This window comes from Antennarius striatus, chromosome 1 (assembly GCF_040054535.1).
Source record: "Antennarius striatus isolate MH-2024 chromosome 1, ASM4005453v1, whole genome shotgun sequence".
Taxonomy (NCBI): domain Eukaryota; kingdom Metazoa; phylum Chordata; class Actinopteri; order Lophiiformes; family Antennariidae; genus Antennarius; species Antennarius striatus.
The window spans coordinates 13,256,990-13,279,196 of NC_090776.1; the positions used below are offsets into that span (position 1 = coordinate 13,256,990).

The 22,207-nt window shown below is 39.8% G+C and overlaps 1 protein-coding gene across 2 annotated transcripts in view; it reads left to right on the forward strand.

The window, feature by feature from the left end:
• The window catches only part of gpc6a (glypican 6a), a 149,682-nt gene that overhangs the window by 16,846 nt on the left and 110,629 nt on the right, over positions 1-22,207 (forward strand). For both annotated transcript variants that reach the window (XM_068322231.1, XM_068322239.1), the window contains exon 2: positions 14,288-14,446. In XM_068322231.1, coding sequence (XP_068178332.1) covers positions 14,288-14,446 — 159 coding nt within the window. The remainder of the gene's footprint in view (positions 1-14,287; positions 14,447-22,207) is intronic.

Sequence of the window (22,207 nt, forward strand, 5' to 3'; positions counted from 1 at the left end):
AGTGATGAGTCTGAAGCTAGAAATCGAAGGTGTGATGTTCAATGTTGTTAGTGGGTATGCTCCACAGGTAGGATGTGAGCTGAAGGAGAAGGAGAAATTATCGTTGGACTTTGATAAATTGATGCAGAGCATACCTAGAAGTGAGAGAGTTGTCATTGGTGCAGACTTCAATGGACATCTTGGTGCAGGAAGCAGAGGTGATGAGAAGGTGATGGGCAGGTTTGGTATCCAGGAAAAGAATGCAGAAGGAGAGATGGTAGTTGACTTTGCAAAAAGGATGGAAACGACTATAGTGAACCCACCTGAATTTCCCTTGGGATCATTAAAGTATCTATCTATCTATCTATCTATCTATCTATCTATCTATCTATCTATCTATCTATCTATCTATCTATCTATCTATCTATCTATCTATCTATCTATCTATCTATCTATCTATCTATCTATCTATCTATCTATCTATCTATCTATCTTCCAGAAGAGGCAGGAACATAGGGTGATCTATAAGAGTGGAGGTAGGAGCACACAGGTAGACTACATCTTGAGTAGATGGTGTAATCTGATGGAGATCAGTGACTGCAAACTAGTGGTAGGCGAGAGTGTAGCCAAACAGCAAAGAATGGTGGTGTGTAGGATGACTCTGGTGGTGAGGAAGATCAAGAGGGCAAAGGCAGAGCAGAAGACAAAATGGTGGAAGCTGAAAAAGGAAGAGTGTTGCATGACTTTTAGGGAGGAATTAGGGAGGAATTCAAGGTGGAGGTGGGACTGTATCAGGGATCAGCTCTGAGTCCCTTCTTGTTTGCTATGGTGATTGACAGGCTGACAGACGAGGTTAGACAGGAATCTCCTTGGACTATGATGTTTGCAGATGAAATTGTGATCTGTAATGAGAGGGGGGAACAGGTGGAGGAGAAGCTAGAGAGGTGGAGGTTTGTCCTGGAAAGGAGAGGAATGAAGGTTCGCCGCAGTAAGACAGAGTACATGTGTGTGAATGAGAGGGACCCAAGTGGAAGAGTGAGGTTACAGGGAGAAGAGATCAAGAAGGTGGAGGATTTTAAGTACTTAGGGTCAACAGTTCACAGCAATTGAGAGTCCAGAAAAGAGGTAAAGAAGTGTGTACAGGCAGGATGGAACTGGTGGGGAAAAGTGTCAAGCGTGATGTGTGATAGAAGAGTTTCAGCTAAATGAAAGTAAAGGTGTACAAAACTGGTGAGACCAGCGATGTTGTTTGGTCTAGAGCAGTGGTTCTTAACCTTGTTGGAGGTACCGAACCCTGCCGGTTTCATATGCTCACTCACCGAACCCTTTAGTTAAAAAAAAATAAAAATTTAAATTTAAGATATAAGCACAGTACTGTATATGTTTCACTGGTGTATTTAATGAATTGTGCATTAATGTCACCTTATTCAAAGAACAAAACCAAGACAGTGCATGAACTCAAATGAAATTACCTATACCTGCAAATCAGTGTGACTTCTGCTGTTGTTATTGAGAGACCAGTTCAGATATGCGTGGCTTCACCTTGGCAAGTGCTACTATTTTATAATTTTCTCAGCAAAGTCTGTTTCTTTTCTTTTCCATGCAGCTTAATGAAGTGTTCTTTATTTTTGCCAAGGCGAGACTAGAGTTGCTCAACTTGACATTGCGAATTATGTAGAACACTACCTCCCATCACATTCCGTTATACTGTACATGTAAATTCACGTTAATAATAATAATAATGGATTAGATTTATATAGCGCTTTTCTGGACACTCAAAGATGCTTTACATTGGATCCATTATTCACTCACTCCTCATTCATACTTGGTGATGGTAAGCTACCTATGTAGCCACAGTTGCCCTGGAGCAGACTGACGGAGGCGTGTCTGCGCCTACCTGCGCCTACCTCTGACCACCAGCGGAACAATCAAAAATATTTACACACCAGGGAGTGCCCCACTGAAGGCAAGGAGAGGAAAGTGTCTTGCCTAAGGTCACAACGACAAATGACTCGGCAAGAGAGGGAATCGAACCGCCGATCTGGAATCATTGTACGACCCACTCTACCACTGAGCCACAGCCATCCGTTGTACATATTCGTCTGACCACTTCTTTTCTTGCTCAACATAGATACTATGAATTAAAATATTAAGAAAGGAATCAGATGGCGTACCATCATGACAAGCATAAATCAACTGCTGTACTGAGTACGCAAAATCCCATGTAGCGCAGGTAGGCTAATCAATGTAGCGTGATCACCTGCAGCCACTGATGGCTAAGGGGGGCGTGTCATCACAAATAGACACGATGTGATTCGTGTATGTTCGGCAAAAACACCTGACAAATCATGTCGGGTGTTTTCTCTTGACTACCGTCTGCACCGAACCCCTGAGACCGACTCACCGAACCCCTAGGGTTTGATCGAACTCAGGTTAAGAGCCACTGGTCTAAAGACAGTGTCACTGAGGAAAAAACAGGAGACAGAGCTGGAGGTAGCAGAGATGGGTTAGATGGAGGCAAGTGATTCGCTGTGGCGACCCCTGAAGGGAAAAGCCGAAAGGAAAAGAAGAATGAAGTTTAGCATCAGAACTACTCTGCTAAAATACATCAGCCACATTTTTTGAAGAATATTGTTATTCCGGCCCAATCCCAATTTACCTCTCTTAGCATTAATATTTTTTCAATGTGTCCATGAGGGGTTAGGTGTAGACAAAACAGCTGGGATTAGTACCTCTGTTTGAAATCTAAATCTTTCAGTTGCTAACCAAAGCTTTTGACCCGAGGGTTGGAAGGATTGTACGCACACTCATAAAAAAATCACTCTTTCTGTGTTTTTAACCCTTTTTTGTTATACTTTGGCCGGTAAACATGTATTTATGCATTGTGTTATTTTCATCTTTCTTTTGCCCTATCCCAAAAATAAGGTTAGTTTTCTCACTGGTTGACAATGGTAGCTGCAACAGATTCATGCAGAACTATAATACTTGCATGTTTTCAGGGAATACCTGAGCAAAATTGGAATCTGATCCAAGTGGCATTCCATTTCCTCTGTAAAGATTTTATAACTCCATCTAGGGGGTAGGTAAAAAAATGAGGGAAGCTGAAAAACAAGTGGCAAGGTTAGAGAGAGGAACAGGGATGGTCCTTAATTCCTCGACATGTCTAGTGTCTGAAAAGACCACACTATGATCAGTCATGCAACTCAAGTGACCTCTCTCTAAATGAGAAATCAATGTCTATGAATATTATACACGAAAAAAATCACCCAGATAATCATCTGACAGTTTGCCTACTTTTTCTTCTCGTTTGAAATACATTGTCGATGCATTTGGAGGAAGAAGGCGTCCCACACTCTCAGAATGTCACTGATTTCAGGAATCCTTAATCATTCTGTGTTTAAAAGTGTATCTTTAAAGATATCACTTGCAAACTGACAGCAATGCTGCTGATATTATCGTATTTTCCTTTCATGGAGCATTACAGGGCTTCCACCCAAACCTCCATCTTTCAACAACCTTTAATTCTTTTTGCAAGCGTGATTGAGCTCCCGTTTGCCCTATAAGCCGTGTCAGCTGAATAAAGGGCTCTGTAAATGTGTTGCTGGAAAAAGAAAGAAGAGTCATGGGCCAGATGTGTGATGGGCCTAAGCTACACCTGATTCAATAGATCTCAAAGATAAAGGTGTCAACCTCTCACTGGGAGCAGAAGCTTAGCCAGCATTATAGATTCCACCATCCACTGGTGGTTATCTATCTATCTATCTATCTATCTATCTATCTATCTATCTATCTATCTATCTATCTATCTATCTATCTATCTATCTATCTATCTATCTATCTATCTATCTATCTATCTATCTATCTATCTATCTATCTATCTTTCTAATATCACACAATATCATAACTATCTAATATCACAACATCTAATATCTATCTAATATCAAAATGGTCAACAATATAAGGCGTCACTATCTAATATCATAACATCACAACACCTTGGCCCCACTGCACTGCAGCACAGGCTGACATCCCATCTCCTTCCCTCCATTCAACTGTGTGCTGACCTCGCCACCTCTCCCCCGCTCCTCCTGAGAGAGTCATTGTACCCACTGATGGCACGGGGCACGAAGGAGGACCTCAGCCTCTCTGGAGGATCTGTGTGACAACAGTCTGCCACTGAAGATGCTTCTCTGCTGGGAGAAGGTGGTGTGCAGGGTGGCTGGTGTTGTTCATGATAGCCCTGACTTTAGACATGGTCTTGCTCTGCAGAAGTGTCACCAGAATCCAGGCTCAGCTCGACCACTGAGCCTGCTCTGCGGATGAGTCTGTTCAGATGGTCCATGTCTCTTTTCTTTGTAGCTACTAACTCCTAGCACCTGAAAAACCAACAAAAAAAGCTGCAGTCCAAAGCCACAACCCTAGCCTGTCATGAAAGGGTAGAATTTGACCTCCCACATGGTGTTTCTCTGTTATTGACCTTAGTTCGGTTGCGGTGTGAAAACCTTACTAAACAGGCGGCGGACTCAACTATTGTGGAACCAAACAAACACAGTTCCCATTTTCACTTGCTGATGTTCTGATGCCTGTTCTGCAACTCTGGCTGTTTTCAAGGAAATAAGTGTAGACGAGCTCAGTCTGCAATACATTATGCACACATTGCATTCACTGCCTCACAATATTTCATGGGTTTTTCTCTGTTGTCACAATCTGTCGGCTTTTTCTATTTGGCGTCAAATGTCCTAATTGTATAAATGCGGGCAAGAGTGGTCAATAGATGCACCAGATGGCATGGCCCATATACAATTTTCCCTTTGGCCAGGTAGACTAATGAATCCCATTGGGAGTTCATCACACTGTCTGGCATCAAAACCCTTCGTGGGCATTTGAATGCACTCTTTTCCCACAGCTGCCCTGGAATATTCTGGAGCTTCCCTGGATACTTCCCTCTGACATATGTTTGTAGTTATGGGGATGAAATTGGGGAAAAACACTCATCGAGTATTGTCAAAGAGGTAAAACTGTACCCTTGCATGATCGGCTTTGGACTGCAGCTTTATTGTTGGTTTTTCAGGTGCTACGAGGTAGTAGCTATAATGGTCTGATTTCATTCTGGGGATATCAACAATCACCTTTTATTTACATAGCGCTGAATCACATCAGCAGACATTTAAAATTTCTTTAACAGATAAAAAAAAAAAAACCCCAACAGAACCCTCCAGAGCAAGCATAACCAATAGCAGCGGAGAAAACACCCTCATTGAGGATATCTAAACCAAAATGGTATTTGTTGGCTGATCCCTGATCAAACCCTGGCTCCTTTTTTACCTGTGAACCCCTTTCCTATCAGTTTCAGAAAATTACAAAAGCATCCAAACAAAACTTGTCAGACATCAGGAATGTAGTGATGGGGGACGTTATTGATTTGATAGGAAGTAATAGTGAAGTAAACTAGTCCCTCCGTATTAACAGTGAAAACAGATGTTTGAGAGAAGCATTGGGGGAAAGAAGGACATTAACATCCTGTCTGGTCTTCCCAATCTGAATGTAAAAGTGCAGCATGTTAAAACCCAGCAGAAATGACATGCTTTTGTAATGCCGGAACTGCCACGGTTTTCTGTAGTTTTCTTTCTGTGTAGTCATCAGAAGAAACACATAATGTAATGGAAATCAGAAACAACATGATGCTGACTTGTTTTAATCATGAGAATAGTTGTATTTCTGATTGACAGAAACCTACATTTTGAAAAGAAGGAAATTGTTGGCTACTTTTTTTGACAAGTATTTGGTATTTGTCAAGGTTTACTATCCAACAACACTATAATGTTACTGGATCTTCAGACAGACAGATAAAGAGATGGATAGAAAGATGGCTGTTCATTATTCATAGCATCCAATCTTCCTCAAATCCAACTACGGTGATGTGGAGACCTTGGCACCTCCTTAACTTCAGCTTCAAAGACCAAACTTAGTTGGACTCTGTTGAGGTCTCTGTCCTTGCATCAAATACCATGACATACACACTCACCAGTAGGATTAAAATTGATTTGCTTTGAATGGAATCATTTTAGATCCTTGTTAGAAAAGATTTAAGCGTTGTTGTTGGCAGAACATTTCTCTTAGCGGTAAAAGTATTTTAGGAAAGTCCTTTACATTCTCAGCTTTTTCTGCTGACAAAAATGTGATGCTCCGTGATTGTCTTTTGTCACAGTCAAAACACAGAAGCCTTAATTATTCAATCATTAATTGACTTCTAATATTAAATTAATCCTGCAGATTATCAAAGAGTTGAATGAACACACAGAAAAGATTTTAGAACTGTCCCAGGAATTTTTTTCTCAATATGACAGCCCTTCCATTCACAATTTCAGGACATTCTAAACATTTTTTAAGGAAGAATAAGAAGTTCACTCTTTTTTACAGGTTTATGTCATGTGCATGTGTTTAAAACCTTACACAATTGAACTACATCCTTCTTTAACATTAAGCGATATTAAAGCCACGGGGAATTGAGGTCAAACTGTGAAATGATGTGCGGCATATGATGTTTATTCTTCAATCGTTCCACTACACCCCTTAGGTTTATCCGCATTCTTCCAATGACCTATACTGTATGCTGTATGTGTTATTCTGCAGATCAGGTTGTGTAGTTGTGAAAACAGAAGCGCAACTACTGATGATCTTGATTATCGTTAACTCCACGAAGCATCCCCTGAAAGGAGTTGTATCTGTGTGACGAATTAACACGTGTCAAGCTGGCATTGTCTTCTCATCTCCTCCCACAGCTGTTCATTTGCACCGAGCCGGGCCTACTGTATATGAACACACACTCAGAATGGAGTCAATAATTTTGCGTAATTGCGGTGCCATGCTTCAATCATGTCTTGGGGCCTCACACATCTGCGAACGGAAGGAACGCGACAAAACAGCCATTGTGTGATTGCATTACTACATCCGACAATATTTTTCACATCTCACTTCCACTTTAATTAGGGATTATTCGAGCTAACGCCAGAACATTTTCACAGTAAAATCCTTAAAGAAGATTAAACCTGTCTTTAATTTTCCGTAATTACATACATTACAATCTGATCAACTCGCGCTGACAGGAAACGTCGCGCCGGCGCGTCTCCCTAAACATCTGCACTGGAAGGCAGCTGCAAAGATAGTGGGACATCAGCAAGCGTCACTAAATATATAAATTAAGTTGTATCTACACTTTATTTCCTGTGATTTCACTCCTGTATGCTCATAAGTCATACATAAAGCTGTTAGGAAATAATGCATTATTTATGCGCGTGAGCTGCTCCGTCTTCGTGCGCTCCGATCCATGAATTCACGATTGCGTTGAGCGCACTATGAATCACGGACGTAGGAGGAAGTAAAAGACTTTGTGCGTGAGATGAAGGTGTGTTTCTAAATGGAAGTGGGCTTCTCTCGACATCAAGAACCAGAAGTGACATGTGTGTCTTCTTTACTACACTATATTAGCGCTCCTGTCAACGCTGTCACCGCAGGCTTACAAGAAATGTGGCTGCGCGGCTCCCGTAGGAAGACCAGACTTTTACCTTTCATTCGTCTGCCTGTTATCGTGTCAGAAAGGCAGACGAATAGAAACACATTACCAAACTCACAAGTGTGCCCCATTTTTAAAATAAATGTGCAAAAGTCTCTGCCACGGTTAAGAATTGGTGGCGCCGTTGATTGATAGATGCGTCAAATGAAGTGTTCCCTAATCCCCGCCTGTCCTTCCTCACCTGCAGCCAAGCGTGCGTGTGTGTGCGTGTGTGTGCTAGAGTTGCCAACACCTCCCATTTGTTGACGTCCATTTCTTTTATTCCCAGTAATAATAATGATAACAATAAATGTTCTTCTATTGTGTCTGTCGAATAGAATTCAAGTCTTTTTGCACCCTTCACAATTTTATTACTTCATTTTAGCTTCATTACCAACTTAGTGCATAAAAAAAACCTGTTAATGCATCCTCCAAATATAAAATCACATTCCGTTGGCAATTGATAATCTTCCCACAGAAATATCGAGACAGCATCAGCTTCTTAAATTACAATTAGGAGTCATACATTAATGAAATATCCTCTACAATCTGTCTTCTTTGCGATCAGATATATTTTAGGAGGAGCTGTGTGTCTTCCAGTTGAACCTTGTTAACCAGCTGGAGTGAGGAGTGAATTTCAACATGAGCTGTTGTGTCTCAGCATCTCTGTAACATTATTTGTATTATTTGGAATATTCTATTAAAAGCACAATTATAATGTCAGATGGATCACGATGTGCCTAATTAAAAGTTCAGATCAGGGCAAGTATATGACTACGACAACATTCTACACAAACCCCTCTTATTGGAGTGTCAAAAATACACGGAAGACTGGTAAAGAATTATTTTTCTGTGACTACACAGTGGCAATTGATTGAGACATTTGAAAAAAGTATTTGTGTTAATGGAACCACCTGGACCAGAGGTGATCTAGGTGAAGAAAACCGCAACTGGATTCAAGGGTGATGATGTCCTCTGCTCACTGAGATAGGGCTTCGATTTGTTTTATGTGTATTAAATCTTACATTTGTGCAGCTTTTCTATTTTCAGGCTGGATGTGGTGGGTTATGTGACTGAAAGGTAAAGACCGATACACTTCTTCTTCTTCTCCTTCTGGCTTTTCCCTTCAGGGGTCTCCAAAACGAATCGGTTGCCTCCATCTAACACTTCTGCATCCTCTTCTCTAAAACAACTACCTTCATGTTTTCTTTCACTACATCCATAAACCTCCTCTTTGGTCTTCCTCTAGGCCTCCTGCCTGGCAGTTCAAAACTCAGCATCCTTCTACCAATATACAGTGCGCTGTCACGCAATCGCGCATCAACAATTGCAACTCCACCTTATCGCGGATTTTTGCTAGACAGTCACGTGATACCGTACGTAAATTCTATTGGCTGACAGCATCCAGAAGTGCGCTTATTTCTTCAGTCTCGGACTTTCATGAGACACAAAAGTGCTTTAAAAAGTCGATAAGAGTGTGGGAAAAGGTAATACAGATAGAAGGTGGTTCATAAACGTTTAAATTACCGTAAACAATAAGATAAATAGATTGCAATCTCGATCGTGGATTCCTCAATTACCTGTGGGTCCTGGAACGCATTGACCGCAAAGACCGAGGGTGTTCACTATCTCTCCTCTGGACAAAGAAACAGTTTTCTGAATGTGGTCAGAAAATGCCTTTAAATGCCTATATTTTTGAATTGTACTTAGACTTTTTTTTTTTAATTTCACACTGGTATTGTAGATACTAGGAAAGGTAAAAACTTAATTTTGCTTTCACTGACATTTTCCAGCCAGCCAATTCAATAATAAACTAATGAAGCTGACCCAAAGTCAGCCCCAAAAATCTGTCAGCTCTTCAAACGTCCTCCATAGGCGATCCTGTGTGTCAGTGAACGAGATCTGAACTAATACCACGATGCTTCACCGTGAGCTCTGTATCCAGTACAACATGAATATTAACCTGGTGTGCCTACATTTGGGATGAAGATTATCGCTCACTGTATCTGCAGGGGGAACAGTTTGAGTATTTTTGTTGCATTTCTAACAGATTACAAGTAGGAGAACAAAACAGCTTCAAAGAATCACCAAATATATTTTATCTTATTTTGTTGTTTCATAGAGTTTGGTCTCTGTGACCAGAAGGCTTGTGCATTACTCTGGAGATAGGGTTCTGTTGAACTGTTGATGGTGTACCTCATTACTGTAGCCCAGCGCATCTCTGAGGACTGATTAAGGATTAAACACATTCCACTGTGCCAGCACATACATACCGCATCCTCCCAGTTCCATTATCCATGCACAGATCATCCATCTGTAGCTTAATGTATACACGCAGAGAACACCAGTGCGAATGCCAGTACCTGTTTATTATAGTAGAAACCTTCGAAAAAATCATAATCCACTCTGTGTTGTCCACCATTTCGTGTGGTTTCACTTTCACGAATCTTAAAATATAATTTGGAAGAAAGAAAAAAAAATCACAAAAAGTCAACCCTTTCATGCAACTGCTGCCCTGCTTCTTTAAAAACTTCAATAATCATGCGTTATGCTTTCAGATATCAAGCTCCAGAGAGATAGTAATGCAAGTATCCTCCAGAGTTTGTCTATTTGGCCCTGTCAGCAATGTACCAGAGAGTCAATAGTTTCCATGAACATTTGCACAACTACCTCTTTGAGCTGTAGTGTTCTGGAAGGCGAAGGGTTGAGAGTGCTTCCAACAAGACCATCATGCTTTAAATTCTTCCACAGCAACCACAACCAAAGCTCGTTTTGTCTCATTTCCTCACTGATAGTCTAAGAAGGAGCTAAGCTGTTGAAACAGTTCCAAGTGAAGCTCAAATACGTTTTTGAGAAAGCATAATTACAGTGATACCTCTGTACTCGACCATAATCCGTTCTGAGGTGGTGGTTGAGCACCGATTTGTTTGAACACCGAAACCAATTTTCCCATAAGAAATAATGGAAAGTATTTTAATCCGTTCTTACCATTTAGAAAAATACCTAAAATATTATAAGAACGTGTATCTAAACAACAATGAATACGTAAATGTGCACAAGCAGTACATGATAAAGATAAAGCATTATAAAGCATTTTGTATAATTTACTTTACGTTTTTGAGAGCGGTTGATGGCACTAGCGTCATCATGGAAGGGGAATCCCTTCCATGATAACGCGCCTCCAGGGGTTTTCTCCCTTCTCTCTCTCTTCCGTGGAGGTGAATCTGGCTGGGCAGTAGCCTTCCTCTTTTCTTTAAGAAGGAACCTGTCCATTGTCAGTTGCTTCTGCTTCAAGATAGTGGAAATGGTTGCCTTTCATTTCGTACTGCGACGCGAGGTCGGGACACTCGTATACCACTTTCATATTTTGCTATAATTTCCGTACGTCTTTGCGTACGTAATTTGCGTACGTAATTTGCGTACGTGTTACTCCGCTGGCGGTCTGAGTCGAACTGACGCTTACCCGCTGGCCGAGGAGCGCAGCCGAGGAGCGCGTTCGGGTCGACTCGGCTAGTCGAGCACCGAAAATCTGTTCGGGGTCCGATACATTTTCTACTCGAATTTTTTGGTCGAGCACCGATTTGGTCGAGTATAGAGGCGGTCGAGTACAGAGGTATCACTGTACAGTATTGGTTTGTCAGTCAGCATAGAAGCTTGTAACCCATGTTGTTTTTTGTTGTTGGTCGGTTGTAAAAGGTATGTCTTGTTTTATTTTCTCAGCTTTCAAAGTTCATTTATGGATACATTCAGCTATTTTTGTGCAATAAAGCAAGTAGATACACAATTAAAACTGACTGTAAGGTTGTGGGCTCACATTTGGAAGGACAGCTTAAAATCAGATAATTCTGCAGGAAAAAGCTCTCGGTAAAAAAAAAAAGCAGCTTCATTTGATGACAGAGGGATAACAGATGTCCTCATTATTGGCCACAACTGCCAGTCAAAATCAGTTTGTTTTCTTCACAGCATTATTTCAGTATTTTAGTTTGCCTACTTCATCACTCTTTGACTCTCACTCTCTGACAGTCAACCAAATGAAACGTGTCATTAACGTGACTGTTCTGAATTTGAACATCATTTAAAGTATTTGGAATGATGTAAGTTTGCAGCTCATTAAACTATTTATTTAACAATATAATGGTTCAAGGCGTGTTTACACATTTTTGCCAGAATGTTTCTGTTTTCATGCATGTAATGATGTTCATGGAGCCCCATTCACATTATCATCATCACTGAATGATATTTTCATCTTTCAACCTGTCAATGCAAACTGGATTTTCAGTTCCAATGGAATTTAAGTGAGACATGCATTAGCATGCACAGTCGAATTTATTCACAAACTGTGAGAGGGAAACATCAATTTTTTGGAAGAGGAACTGAATATTTTGGTTGTGTTAAGACAGGCAGCCTGTAAACCATTATTTACCAAACTCAGCTGTGTTTTGTGAATCGGCACAAATTTGACCTCTTTTCAATGCATGAATTCTTGCGGTTTATTATCTCTTATCAACAGGAATGATAAAGAGCCTTGTGAGGAATTTTTTTCTTTTTATTTGTTTCTGCATTTGCAAGATTTATGCAAATACAGGCCTCGGCTAAAAATGGCGACGACCTGCAGGACGGACAAAATAACATAAACTCAAATGAGACACATGAAGTTTAATTGTTAAAAATAGTCTTCCTCTCCCACCTGTTGGACCTCAACCCCTCCCCTCTCATAAATAATGAATGGTACATTATTGTGGGGTCATTGCATGGATTGATCCTGTATTTGATCAAAGTTTTAGCTTACATTGGTTTTCACATGGAACTCTTCATTGTGGTGCTAAAACCATCCTGGGGTTTGAATTTATTTCTGTCATCCACTGTTCTATCTCAGAAATCTGTCTGTATCTGGCTGAAACCATCATTCTCTCTGATCGCACATGTCTCCCAGCCCCCGATACTAAAATGCACACCTGCTTGGTGATGCTGCCATCAACACGCTGAAAGACAGAGATGGTGTTATAGTCGTGATGGATTAAGCACAGTTCCTGTCAGATAGTGTGATGCATAATGGCTCCAGAGCAGAAACTCACATTTTATTAGACTGTAGGATGTTTTTTTCTTCACTCATGTCATGTTACCCACCTAAAGTGTGCATACTAGTACTAAACCATTAACGTGACATCATTTGACATCTTTTTTTAAAGCAATTTATTGATTGTTTCTTTGTGTGAAGGCAATGTTCTAGTCATGAAATTACTCACAAATTTTTATTTATCTAATGTTCTCCTGCAAATACAGAACATCTGTTTACAAATTATACAAATATATTTTGATTTGGTTCAATCTTTTCCCAATTTTTTGTGGACTGGTACATTTAAAGTTATCTGTTCATGTCCAGTTGATTTAGTTGTCATCGCATGAATCAGTCAAGAAGTTTCTCTCTTGATTTACTACTTATTTTACTATTTACCTAGCCAGGGGAGAAAAGGTTATCGAGGTGGCATTGACATTTGTTTTTTTTTGGGTGGTACAATGGTTAGCACTGCTGCCTCATGTAAGGAAGGTTATTGGTTTGATTCCCAGATGGAACGGCCTTTCAGGTTGCGAACTTTCCCTTCCCTTGCCTTCTTGATTTGTCTGCTTTCGGGTGTTGTTTCTGAACTGATGCTGATACAATCAGAAACAGTCGTTCTTGTTTTCCACGTTGTAAATTTAGCTTCCTCACTATTTATTTTGCAAAGCATCTAAGTGCGACATATATATATATATATATATATATATATATATATATATATATATATATATATATATATATATATATATATATATGTATTTTTTTTAATATAACGCACTTTCCATTTTTCGGTTACTTAACAGGGTTTTTATAAGTCCTAGTGGACCTGCTGTGGATATGCTGGTTTATATTGCTTTTTTTAAGAGCTCCCCCACCTATTATCCAGCAGCTACACTTGTGCAATAGGTAGAAAAAAAAAATGTTCCATGTGAAATGCTTGGAAAAACTTATGGTAGACGTGTAAAAAAAGATCAGCTAGTTTCTCCAACCATGATTTTGGTTAATGGATGTAATATTTGCAGTGGAATAAAAGGTCGGGTGAGGTTGTTGGATTTTCCTGAGCAAGGCAGTGTTTCCAAAGAATGGATAATTACTTTTTGATTTTTGTGTGTTTTTTATTATTACATTACACTGGCAGCTGAAGTTTCAGCATAGGATCTCTCACAATCGGGCAAAATATAAATATTTACTGTACTAAGGCAAAAAACCCCAAACAAACATTTTTAAAAACTTTTTGTGAGCAAATCCTTTAAACTGATGCTATTTTTTTAAATATGTGGAGTACAAACTGCCAGCTGCCCTAATCAATAATTATAGTAGAAATGTATAAAATAAGCTAATGTCAAAGGGATCACTTGAAGAAGGATAAACACCAGCACAGCAGTTCCTCTGAGCTTTACTCAACAGACGTCTTTTTGTTGAAATCTCAGCCTGTCGCGAATGTGTGTTATTTGAGTGAAGAAGTCCTGCATGAGGTACATGTACAGCTGGTTGCCCATTGTGCCACACGATAGCAGGCTGCCAACACAATAACATCCTGTTTGTTAAGGTCTGTCCCTGTTTGATGGAGTTTTGTGATGAGTCCCAAAATCACAGAAATGTCTTGATCACAGTTTCGGCTCAACCTTTGCAAAAAGCGAGTCCCATAGTGGTGATGTGTTAATAAAATAGAGTTTGTATGTCTCTGTTTCCCTCAGGTGAGCACCTTCGCGTTTGTCCTCAGGGATACACCTGCTGCACATCGGAGATGGAGGACAAACTCAGCCAGCAGAGCAAACTGGAGTTTGAGAACTTGGTTGAGAAGCGGAGCCACAATATGAGGACGACATTTGTCTCCAGGCACAAGAAGTTTGATGGTATGTCTCTTGGTTTTAAGATTATTAGTATTATGATTAAAGTCTTACTTTTTGGATTTAAAGCTAAAACATGCTTTCTTTTCATAAACCTTTGCCCTTATGTTCTTCTGGACATTGATGATTTTAGGGATTTTTGTTTTTCTCAACTTACACTGGCCTCTTCATGGGAAATATCTCATATTCTGCGTGTTGGGGATTTTTGCTATTTCTCCTGAAGGAGCCACTGAACCTCCTCAGACAGCGAACCGAATAAGGAGGCGCCAATGTAGCATTGTGGCAAACATACAGTATAACTGCCATTCCATATGCTTGAATACATACCTACCTATAAAAGTGGTGCGCTACACCATGAGTGCTGCACATGGCTTTGGATCAAAGTGTTACAGTGTCTTCATGCTGCTACGGCAAAAAATGCAAGAAAACCAGCGTTGTGCTAGCAGAGGAGGGAGCAGGTCCTACATTACAAGACAGACACAGTCATGAATCTGTTTTCCATGGTGGACATTTTCTCCTTAGCAAACCTGTTTATGTGATTTCAAGTGTGCTACACAATGAAAGCTGTGTACCTGAGCCATAAAGGGATTAAGAGAGATGGATGGTTCACTCGGCCAAAAACCATTAAGAAGAGTTACTTACTCAAAATTTGTCACTGCTGAGTGCGAAATGATCCATCTGCTGAGCTGGCAAGCGTCTGAAGACAATACATGGAGCTGCATCCATTTTTTTTTGTAATTTAATGAGCAGGATCTTTTCCCGTAACCTTTATAGGTGAGCTGAGAGGTACGTAAGAAATGCTTTTCATTGTGTGAGTGAAGCTCTAGATAACACAGACTCTCACAATATAAATAGCTGCATTTACATGATTGTGAAAATGACAGATGTGAAGCAAAAGCATTGCTGTTTGAACTATTTCATCAATTTAGTAAACTGTTTACTGCATTTAAGTAAGAGGGTAAGGGTTGCATCAGGTTTGTGCAAAGCATAGCTGCATGAATAAAATATAAAGCTAATCAAATCCCCATGCTTTGCCTTAGTTTTTCCCCCACCAACCTGCTCGTGTTGCGCCGATGCTCTGCCTTACCACAGCACCATTGCCCTGTGTGTACAAGCGGAAACAACTGTGAAAATACGTGTCTGCAGTTGTGCGACTGACTTTTAGACACCAAGGCTGGCACAATACAATATGCTAAATTTTGAAACCAACATATCACTTCTTTTTTGCTTATCAGAAAACAGCAGTGTAGAAAACGCTCAGGCCAGAGGTTTAGGCTGCATTGACTGTCACTCTGATTCCCCCTCTACTGCAGGCAGCAATAGGATTTGTGTTTGTTCTATGCAGCAGGTGTCAGAACTGGACCCGAGATTGTGAAGTGTGAAGAACCCTCACTCTGTGACATTTCTGTACATGAACAAAGGAAGACAGTGTTTCTAGGGTTATGTAACCACCTAGTGATGTAAAGATAACAGTTACATCCAGAGATTGGGTTATAGCCAGAGATATCGTGAGATTGGAAGCAAAACGGGCTAAACAGTATGGGATTTGCACAAATGAAATGTCTTTATTGAGGAAAATTTTTGATTTTGACTTTCTCTCATCAGCATTTTCTCAGTAGAGGCGAGGAAAAGTTGAATGTCCACTAAATGAATGCACTAAATGACTTCAAAAAAGACATTAAATGTTATTTTATGTCGGTAGCCTACGGATTAGATAAATCTGCATGATTTTTTTTAAAAATGCATTTCTGGAGAAAAACTCTCATTTTGAAATGTCCCATCTGATTTAGAGCAATCACAAATAATTAATATCTGTGATTGCTCACAGATATTAAATATCAGTATAGAAATGCACTGATAGAAATGTAATAGAAATGGACTTGACTCACAATCAGGACCAAAAGAAACTTGAATTGAACATGCCTCAAAAGTTGTTTTTTTTGCCTATGACAGAATGGTACGATCAACTAATCTTGAAAGAATCCTTGGTCGAGCAGAGTGAGATTTTGTCTGTTTAGCATCAAGGAAATCGGTTAATTTCAGGTTGTGCATCTGAAGGTTTCATTTTTCTGAGTTTGGTTTTGAGCTATTTTTTCCACAGTAGAATGCTATTAGCGGTAGGTGTGCGGAAAAATTGACACTTTCTCACAAAATGCAGATAAGCTCAAGTACATTATCTTTTGCATTTCTGAAAGAAATGTGTGGGTGTTTGGTTTTGGGTGCTTGTTTTAACCCATATTCTTCAAGTTACAAAAGTCATGTTTATGCATGTATTCCTTCACACTTAAAGAAAAAGAATTGACCCTGAAATGTACCAAACACTAAAAGGAAAAAAAAAGAGAGAATTTTTATGGTCTTTTTTAGGAATGAATGTAATAAATGTGAGGAGAAACAAACAATGATTATAGAATGAAAAAGGTTCAGTTCTTCCGCTGTAAAACTTTTAATTTGTAGCCAAAGGTTACATGAGTGATGGTGGTTTGTTTGAAATTTACAGCGAAATATTTGAATGGATTTTTGCACATTGCCAAATGGTGCCTCTAGAAAGGAGCCATGCAGCGGTGATGCAAATCAGTTATGAAATTCCATCGTCTACATATACCCGTATCACCAGGCCAATCAACATCACATTCCTTCATCGTGCGAAGCTCCCTCCACCTCATGGGGTTTGAATTGTCTCTCATCAATTTTACATGCCCTAATTTTTGTCCCCAGTTATTTATAGGGCATTATTATGAAAACCTTAACTTTCTTTTTGATTACTGACTGCTCCCCCTTGAGGCTTGTGATTTTTTTTTTCTGCATTATTGAGCAGTCCTGTAGCCAGAAATGACTGTTGCACACTGGAATTAATGTTTTGGTATTATGAATGTCCAATTATCTGGAAGTGGAGTCTTCCCTACTCCTCTCTTTGAAAGTCCCTCATATTCTCCCAGAGAGACTTGGAATCCAGTCTAATTGATTCACTGTAAGGACAAACTTATCACCAACTTTACAACTCATCTCCCAACAGGTTTGTTTATTAGTTTCTGAAAGCATTAGCGTGTTAGCATCTGCTGCAGCCTAGTGGGCGCCCCAAGGTAAGTTGAATTTAGGGCAAGAAATTAGGTGAATGTTTGCAATATTTATATACATTTTGGAGTGAAAGCCGGAGAGAAGGAAATGGAGATAAAGATGGAGTGGCACTGGTGTATAAAAGAGGCAGGGGGTGGGGGGGTGGGGTGGAGTTATTAATTAATTGTAGTGGGTGAACATGGATAAAATATGGTTCTCAGCCAAAGTGATGGAAGATTGAGACTACTGGAAACAGTGGTGGCGGATGTAGCTACAAATACACATTTAACGACATTTATTTGTTGTTTTTTCAATATCACCATCGTAAGAAGGTTTCACAACATTTCAGTTTCAGCAATGCGATCTGGCCTGTCTGAACTCAGCTGAAGCGACATCATTGGTTCCAACAGCCGATCAGCTTGTTGTGACTGAAATGTCGTAGAACAGAGGAAAGAGAAGATGGCCTCTTCAGTTTGATGGGGAAGCAGCTGTGTGTGCATGAGTTGAGACTCAAATTTAGATTCACTATCAGCCTGACAACCTCCCTGCTTAAACTTTTTTTCACCGTCATTATTTGCTACTCACATTTTTCTTGGTCACTCAACCACAGATGAGACTCACACTTTTTTATTTGTAACTAGAAACTAATGAGTGTGGGTAAATTTCTGTCACACCTTCAGCAACCCACAGAAATAAGAATGTCCCTTTAAATGTGTTGTTACATAACTTTAAGTTGTAGAGAAATGTTCATACATCATTAATTGTAATTATTCCAACATTTGCTTGTGGCGAGCAACATTTCAGCCTTAATGCAGCTAACAAGTATTCAACAAATACCGGTATAACAAATATCCCTTAGTTGTATGACTGCTCCATCAGATCAATTTAAATATCTGACCTTTGGAATTCAAGAGGTTCAAGATCTGACTGATTAGCATCTCCAGTTTCACCTATTCTATTTTCCATTTGTTTTTGTTGTTTGCTAGATGCTCATTAGATTCAGTTTGCTTGATACCATTTCTTTCGAGACCTCGGTTAGATATTACCTTGTGTAGCTGGTAGACTGAAGTCTAGGTTGAGCGGCGGTCTTGGATGACTAACTTCTTTGATCCTGCCCCAGTTGAGCTTCTGTGCTCCACGTCGAGAGCTGCGGTGCCGCTCATTCGCTTCAACGATCCCTTATTCACACCCGGCTTAAACCAAGACGGACTGGTACACAATTTTTCTGTATAATCTGTGCTCAGATTTGTATGTACCTACTTTGCTGTGCGAGGTTTCACACTGGGTAAAAGCAGGATTCTGTTTACTATTTTACGTCTCCATTCTCTCTCCGGATTCTGAGAGGGAAGAACATCTGTCATGTCATTGATTTTGATGAGGGAAAAAAGATGAATCAAAAGCAAGCAGAAATGATGCAGTCTTGCTTGGCCTCATTAATTTATCTCACATTTCTAACATTGTGTAATACATTCATATTTGTACACTACAAAATACAAAGCCTAAGAATCTGAAGAAGCACCAAGACCATTTATAAGTTTAAAGAGAAAACAGTGGAGGGCGAAATAGAGCAAGACTGATGAATCCCTGAAGTTCACTACGATTAAAAACGGCTGAAGGATAAATGATCTGTGAACATTTTATATCCATGATGTGTCATAGGTCCAAGTTGGTCCAATTAAACTCTGTTTTAAGTGTTGTAGCCCCTCCATCTAAATTTAACCGGCAATTTCTAAGGTCTGCTCCGTTTTGACAGGCCAAAGGGGCTGCACTCACTTTACACAGTGCCCCCCCAATGTGCACGTGTTAGATACTCATTGGTTTCACACAACTAGAAAATATCCTTTGTTTGCATGAGATCTCTCTTAATCCCCAGCGAGCTCCCAGAGCTTTATCTTTCAACGTCTAACAAGACCATGCCGTGACCATACACTTACTTTGTGTCACAATAGAGTGCCATAGAGTTGGCCTGCAAGTTTCATGTCTACATGTATCCCTATCCAAACAGGATCACTGGCAAATTAATTTAAGTTCTGGAAGAACTCCTTTCCTTGAATTTTGTCAGTAAAAAAATCTTTGAGAGAAAGTATTAAAAGTTTATTAGATTGACACTGGTTTAGCGTGCTTGATTTGTGTGTCTAAACCTTGTGTCAAAGGCAATGAATTCAGTAACTTTCATTATTTCAAAAATGTTCAGAAGTCAGTGAATCTGAAGAAGTCCTGTTCACAAGCAGCGTATCCGTATATGGCACATAAAACCTTTGTGATCCACCAACTTCTGAGACATCACAAACTCAGGGTCTTCAAATGTATTATTCATGTTTGACATTCATTGAAGTTCTTGCAAGTGAAATTTTGAAAAATGCCCACATTCATAGCTGACATCAAGTGGTTATATCAAAACAGGATCTCCAAGGTCCTCATTAAACTTGAGTCGCCCCAGTTCAGCTCTGAAGTTATGAGTCAGAATTTTAATTACTCGCTTTGTCTCAACACACTTTATGATTCCTTTAAGAAAGCAACATTAATTTCCTATTAATTATTTAATTTGATAGCTTATTCCTAAAATCTTCAATGTGAAAAGTTGCCTATTTTTCTTTTTGCAAAAATAAACGATAGTTTAAAAGTATTTAGACATCCCAAACTCGTACACCCTGCTGTTTCGGACTGATTTGTTACTCCCATTATCCTTTTCTGCATAATAAAATAGCCAACATTATTAATTTATACGAGGAATAAATTGAGTAAAGAGGTTACACAGAGTAAGACTGATGTGATTTGGCCCATTTTAAACATTACACTGTAGATGAATGTTTGGCTACTATGATCTGCTGAACACTAATTTGGCAGAGGTAAACTTGCTAAATTCATTGAGTCTTGAGAGGGCCTGGCTCTATTAGCCAATGATCTGGAGACAATCGTGGCACGTTTATTATACTCCACAAATTAATTAAAGATAAGTGAGATTATTTGTGTGAATTTTGTTTAAAAAATACAAAACTAATAAATGCAAAGTTTTTTTGGAGATTTCCACTGTTTTGAGCAGATTGAGAATTAAAAGCAAATCCTCTTAATACGTTAAAAATATTTCGTGTTCACAACAATCCATCACCAAGCTGTGCGAAGTTAACACCCTGCGTGCGGTGAAGGCGATCGAGGGAAGAAAGTTATGCACCCAGGCATGCTGTCAAAAAGACTTTGAAAACTCCTTTGTTTTGGTAAAGTTTTGGATAAAATCTTGGGACCCTAATTACAATTATAGATTTTTCTGGTATATCTCCGGGCTAATCATAATTTTATAGGAAAAGTTGACCAGTACAGAAAAAGATCTGTTCTAACTGACATTGATAAAAATAAATACTAAAAATTTTATAAGTCTATCGTGTTGGGTTGGATCTCCCAATTGATCAGATATTTGATTTTTCCTCTGTTGGCCTGCAGTAGATATTACAGCAACAGTGTCTCCACAACTTGAGAATGCAAAGTACAAATTGCAATTAAAATTAGTTTTGTTTACTGTACCTATAGCAGAGTAGGGGTGGGACAGTGGCGCAGTGGGTAGTGTTGTCACCGACGCACAACAAGGCGGTTCTGGGTTTGAGTCCTGCTCTGTGTGGAATTTGCATGTTCTCCCCGTGTCTGCGTGGGCTCTCTCCAGGTTCCCCACTTCCTGCCACCTCTAAAAACATGCGCTTCAGGTTAATTGGCCTTTGCAAATTGCCCGTAGTGTGCAAGTGTGTGCGTGCATGGTTGTCTGTCTTTTTGTGGCTCTGCGGCGCACTGGCGTCGCACTCGGAGCTTGTCCCGCCTTACGTCCTAAGACAGCTTGGATAGGCTTCAGCTCCCCGTGACCCACTACGGCGGATAAAGCAGTTCAGAAGATGATTGAATGAATGAATGTAACAGAATATGACGTCCACATGCGTACATGCAAACTTGGAAAAATATGGAACCTATGACATCATGACATTGAACAATATACCTACCTGATACACATTACGCAGGACAGGAAACAAATGAACGGAACACAAAGGACATTGCTAGCCTTAGCAACTGCCTGATGTACAAGACTCCCCCATTACACAGGAGATAACTCTAAATTACATACAGGGCAAGACAGGGCACACATTGATTGAACTTCTGCAGTCTGGTGCATGAAGCTGAAACCTGTGTGACAGTCGCATGTCAATTTCTAATGAAACCTAAAACCATGTGGATATGCAGTTCCTGGAAATGTTCATAAATAAATAACCTCTGTTTTGATGATCCTTTCTAAGTGAATGTCAGGAAGGCAGTAATTCTCTGAGGGCCAAGGGAATGGGGTCTGTCCGACAGTGTTTTAATGGAGAGTTCGGTGGCAGCCTCCATCATCTGGCACCGGCTGCAGTATGGTGTCACTTTTGTACTTCAGGATGGATGGGTCTGTGTGGCCTCCACACTGTTGACTCTGTCCCAATGGTGAGCTTCAAGGAGAGGCTATTAGAGGCGTACCTTTCCACAAGCCTCTGTAGCAAAAATGAAAGTAATATCCACAGGCAGGTGCAATGTGATTCTTCTTTTCAATGCATTCATTAAATTGAACTTTGTGGCAGATATTGAAACACATACACTGTGAAAACTCACTTACAAAAAAATCCTATCTTTGGGATATTGAGTTTAGCTCAGGCTACAGCTGAGATCATGCCGTCTATTAAGACTGATGAAAAAATGTTTCCC